The sequence below is a fragment of the Pteropus alecto genome, unplaced genomic scaffold, assembly GCF_000325575.1.
Source record: "Pteropus alecto unplaced genomic scaffold, ASM32557v1 scaffold16, whole genome shotgun sequence".
NCBI classification, from domain to species: Eukaryota; Metazoa; Chordata; class Mammalia; order Chiroptera; family Pteropodidae; genus Pteropus; species Pteropus alecto.
In genome coordinates, this window is record NW_006438867.1 from 8,366,765 (window position 1) to 8,372,139 (window position 5,375).

Sequence of the window (5,375 nt, forward strand, 5' to 3'; positions counted from 1 at the left end):
GGTAGACTTATCTGTCTTCTTCCAAACAAGGCGAGGTGCTAGGGTTCGAGGCCATATCTAATTTATATTGGCATCCGTAACGCCCAGCAAGCCAGGCAAGGGAGCGCGGAATAAGATGGATGATGCCCCTTCTGCTTCTCCTCCGCCATCTCCTCCACCTAACACTCCCTACAGCTCTCGCCAGGCCTCGCGGTAGCTGCTTTTCTCACCGTGTGATGACTGTCACTTTCTAAACAGCCGACCCCTGCGTAGCTTTCTCTCCATCTGCTCTCTCTTCAGCTTGTCTGGTATCCCCACAAGCCTGCAGGGCATCGCCATCTTAACGTCCCATTACCATCTCAACCTGCAGTCCAAACACGACCTATTTTTCATCCTTTCAAACCTTTTCTTCTCCAATCTGCTTTTCCTCCAGTGCTTACAATTTCTGTGTCACCACTGTACTTCAGCTTAGTCATGCTCCACACCTGTGACATAATTCTCTAGGTTATTGCAGGGTCCCGCGGTTTCCACCTTCCACGGGCACCATCACTACCAGCACCCTGATTCTGGCACTTGCCTCCTGTCCCCTGGGTCCCTGCATGTCTCCAGCCGACCTCCCCGCCTCCAATCTTCTCTTTCCACAAGTCACCCAGTTACTTTAAAATGTGCACTGAAGGCCTCCGTTTCTAGATTCTGCTCAACTTCAGATTAGGGCCTGCAAGCTTCCTTTCCAATCGGCACCTCAGGAGCATCTGATGGTTCCCAGGCATCGCATTTTGAAAAACACATCTCCAAAGACTGCTGTCAATTATCAGGCTTTCTAAAGCAAAACTATACTCATTTATTCCACAATTACTTAGTGAATGCTCAAGGAGCATGCCTCAGGAAACCTCTTCCCACTGCCTGTCTCCCCTTCATATGCGCATTTTCTAGTACCGCTGATTTCCTCTTTCACAGCATTTATTGCACTATAATTGCTTATGTAAATCTTCTTCACTAGAAGCTAAATGAAGAGCTGAAATCTAAGTCAGAAGTAAATTCTGGGAAAGGGGCTGAAGTGCAGAGAGCCACAGAACCTTGTGATTTCAAAAAGAAATTCAGTAAGAATGGTAATTTGAGGATGGGTTAAGGCAAGGGGAAGCAAGAGTTAATGAGACCAGATTATAAAGGGCCCTGTAGGGAGTAAGGAGTCTGGATTTTATAATGAGAGCAAAGGGGCGGTAGGTAATCAAAGGTTTGAAGCAGGAAGTAGCATGATCAAATTTGCAAATAAATTCAATTTCAGCAGCCTGGCATTCAGCGCCTGTCTCTAATCTGTTCTTTTTAGTCTTAGCTTGTTTATTGGTCCGTGTCAGATTCAGCACTCCAAAGATCTGAATTACTTGCTATTCTCTTAACATATTTTTCTTCATGTTTTCCCTCTGAGTGAGAACACTCTCTCTACCCCGTTTTCAAGTTTCTGAATCTCACCTATCCTTCAAGGTCTAACTCAAATGAACTATTTCCTAACTCCCCCTATACTATTTATTTATGCTCTCTCTTCTCAACTCTCACTGTACTTTTGTACGTCTCTCGTGCCAGGTATAACATCAGCCTCAGACTAGACTTCATCTGCGCGCTGTAACCCCTCACTGGAGAACAGGTCTCCAGAGAAAGGGAGACAGTGCTACTTAAGTCAAGCAGGTAATAAGTATTTCAATGACAACATATAATTTTATTACGATTGACTGGAAACACTTGACATGTATGTAGACCAGGGAAACTGCTACCAAATCAAAGGACATATACAGCAAATTGATAAAAATAATCTGTCCTCTCTGATAGCTTGCAGAAATATAGCTTAGTTTAATTAACATCAAAACAAGTCTTAGATTTTTTGGTGTAGGAAAGATATAATTTAGCAATTCTCAGTAGGCAGGAGGGAGAAAAGGAATATTTATTAAGTACCTACAATATTTTATTTAATCCGAACTTATCGGATACTATTTTCATCATCTCCATTTTTTAGGTGGGGAAAGTGAGGCCAGAGGTTGATCTGACCAACCCGACAGAGTTAATGACAGAGCTGGGATTCTTAACACGGGTTTGTCTGAATCCCTAGTTCGTAGTTTTCCCTAGTCTGCATCCATAACTTACCTAGATTTAATCTGTCTTTATCTAATCCTTTTAAAGGAGACTGGTACAGTGGCAGAGTTAGATCTTGCTCTTTGAATATTACTGGAGTTGAAGCCAATTGCTGATAAGGTTTCCTCTGTGGTGTTTTAAATAGGTTTGGTTCACAACTGCTGATTTTATATTCAGAATCTTCTGCAGTTTCAGAATTATAGAGTGGAGCTTCTGAAGAAAGTTCTTCAAACCAATTAAGGCTTATTGGTCCTAAATCTATAAGAAAAATAAAAATCTTATCTTGGTTTTAATAAGAGACACAGAAAAATTTGTGAGACAGTACAGATCATAACAAAGAAAAGGATGCTTGAGACTATGTCTGTGGTGACTTTTGTTAAAGCATATTCATTAAACAGGTTCATTTGTCTGTTCTCTTGCACATCTGCATTACAGTGTAACAAGTTTACAAAAGTTACAGGGAGATAGATCTTAGCTACATTAGCTCTTCTAAAGTTTTATGTTCACCATTCAGAAACAAAAACCATAGTAAGGATGCATTCCACAGACACAATTCAAACGTTTATAAAGACTACATAAAGGACATAATAAATCTGTGGGTATAAGGAACAGGCAGACTATGACTAGAAGAGAATAAAGGAGAAACGTCAGAGAGAAATGATAAAGCTTCTAGTATGATCTACCCACCCTTAAAGCATTGGCTCTTAGACTGTGGTCTGTGGACCACTTGGGGGCAATGTCCCCAAGACCCTGTAGGAGGTCCAAAAGGTCAAAACTCTTGTCACAATAATACTAAGGCATCATATCTTTTTCACAGGGTTGACACCTTTGCATGAGTCAAGGCAGTGGCAATACACTGTGCAAGCAGTCACTGTATTCTTTATCACCTGCACTTGTAAAAAAAACCCAAAAAACTAAAAGCCAGTTTAACTTCAAATATCCTTAAATAAGCCGTACGAATTAGTTTTATTAAAGCCAAACCCTTTAGCACATCTTTTTAATACTGTGACAAAATGGAAAGTATGCATAAAGGATCTAAGTACAGTAATTGTCTAGAAAAGCATTCACATGATGAGCTGTGAGCTGAACTAGCATTTTTTTCATGGAAATCCATTTTTATTAGAAAGAATGACTGACAAACTAAATCATTTTGAGTTGGGTGACTGTGGAGAAGGTTTTCTGAAAATGAATGAAGTGAGCCTGTCACTGCGGGAAAAACAACAGATGGTTTGTTGCCGATGAAAAAATGCGAGCCTTCAAATGAGAATCAGAATTTTGTTAAGCTTTACCAGCCACAGTGAAGCTGACATCCCACCTATCTTAAACGACTTTTCTGATGACATCAGTGAATGTCATCTATTAGTCACAACTAACAAATGTGATCTTTTAAATACTGTTTAATGCAGTGTGTCAACACAAGCAATATTTGTGTAATTCAGAACACAGACATTTTCCAAATAATCAATGCATAATGTTAAATATGGATAAAAGATTTATTCAAAGTGCAAGAAATACCTATTAATAGAACTTAACGTACCCAAAGTATGAATAGTTCATTATTTGGTTTCAGATTCCACACTGCAACTTTTAAGACTACTTGTCTTAAATTTCAGCGTAGCATCAAAGAAAAATACCCACAATTAACTGAAGACTATTTCAATACTTCCTCCTCGCCCCCGCCCCCGCCAGCTAGATGTGTGAGGCTAGATTTTCTTCATAGACTTCTACCAAAGCAAACATATTGCAACAGATTAGATACAGCAACAGGTATGAGAATCCACTATCTTCTATTAAGCCAGATATTAAAGAGAATGGCAAACTTGTAAAACAATGCCACTTTTTTGGGAAAAGTTATTTTTCATAAAAAATAATTCATGTTAACATGCAGTGGATGTTATTTTTAAGTGAATTATTAAATATTTTTAAAAGTTCTTAGTTTTGATTTCTAAAATGGCAACCTATATAAAAGCTATTTGAGGTAAAAAAGTACTGAGACCACACCAAGTACTAAGACAACTTCTGATGTGTCAACACAAGCAATATCTGTGTAATTCAGAACAGACATTTTCCAAATAATCAATGCATAATGTTACAATATGGATAATTATTAAATATTTTTAAAAGTTCTTAGTTTTAATTTCTAAAATGGCAACCTATATAAAAGCTATTTGAGGTAAAAAAGTACTGAGACCACACCAAGTACTAAGACAACTTCTGCTTTAGAGTCACATCACCAATGATTCTGATTTGCTAGGGGTTCTGTGCTTTAAAAAACATTCTTTCTACTGCTAAGGGGCCAGTCTCCTCTTCATCCACTGGGGCTGCTATACAGTTTCTTATCATTTGGTTAACTGTAAATGATCATTTTCTTACGACTTATGACTCCATAAAGAACATTTATAGTGCAAACAAAGCACGTGAAGTGTCGGATTCTTTCCGGCAAGCATGCATATTTACATATCTTTCTGAAAACATTTACTCAGTATGATTGATCGGTCTATATAAAATCTCGTCAATACCTGCTTGGCTGCATCGCGTCTTAAAAATTTCAAAAAAAGTTGGCCTCTCCTTGCATCCAATAGGCATTTTTCTCTACTGTTACTCCAACGCTTGGGAAATCAGTCTGCAAAAAGAGAACATGAGAACACGCTTCACAGGGGTGCAATCCTTGCCCAGTGGCCGAGGCAGAATCCGAAGAGGGCACACCTGCCTAAAGCTACACCGACTGATCCTCTATCTAGGTCCCATCTTTTGGGACAACAATCGAACTCGCGGCGACAAGGGGGGCAATCTACATATTTGTTACCCGACAGGCACTCGACATGGGGTAAGGACGACTGAAGAACAGCATTTTTGATATTTCTTGTGAATTACGTTAAATGGTCAAGTGCGGCGGGGGCCCCCGCCGGAGGCAAAGCCGTTCATCACTTCCAAACAGAACGTCCCCACGCCAGAGCGACCGCCCTATGTGTCCGACGCCGCAGACACCTCCCGGATACAACACTCCAGTGACTCTATCGTGCGACCAACGAAGGGGGCTTCAGGCTGGGGCAGCTGGGACAGACGGGAGGGACCCGGAGGAGGAAGATGGAGTCCGGGGAGGAGTCGAGACTCGGGCCGGGGGGCGGGCCCCGGGGGCCGCCTCCCCCCTGCACGTGCGGCGCCCCGCGCTCCCCCGCCAGCACTGACCGCTTCGGCAAACGCGACTCCCCGGGCCGGGCACGGCAGGGGCAGGGATGGTGAGCCAACCTCAGCCGCTAGCGCCGGCGCGC

The 5,375-nt window shown here is 41.6% G+C and overlaps 1 protein-coding gene across 3 annotated transcripts in view; it reads right to left on the reverse strand.

Moving 5' to 3' along the window:
- Positions 1–5,375, reverse strand: part of BRCA2 (BRCA2, DNA repair associated) — a 52,252-nt gene extending 46,877 nt beyond the window's left edge. The window contains exons 1-3 of one of the 3 annotated variants that reach the window (XM_015592432.2): positions 5,293–5,375; positions 4,623–4,726; positions 2,116–2,361 (exon numbers count right to left, since the gene is read on the reverse strand). In XM_015592432.2, the coding sequence (XP_015447918.1) occupies positions 2,116–2,361; positions 4,623–4,689 (313 nt within the window). In that variant the 5' untranslated portion in view covers positions 4,690–4,726; positions 5,293–5,375. Of the gene's footprint in view, positions 1–2,115; positions 2,362–4,622; positions 4,727–4,977; positions 5,224–5,252 lie in introns of those variants that run through there. The other 2 variants (XM_015592431.2, XM_015592434.2) reach the window with 2 other exon arrangements.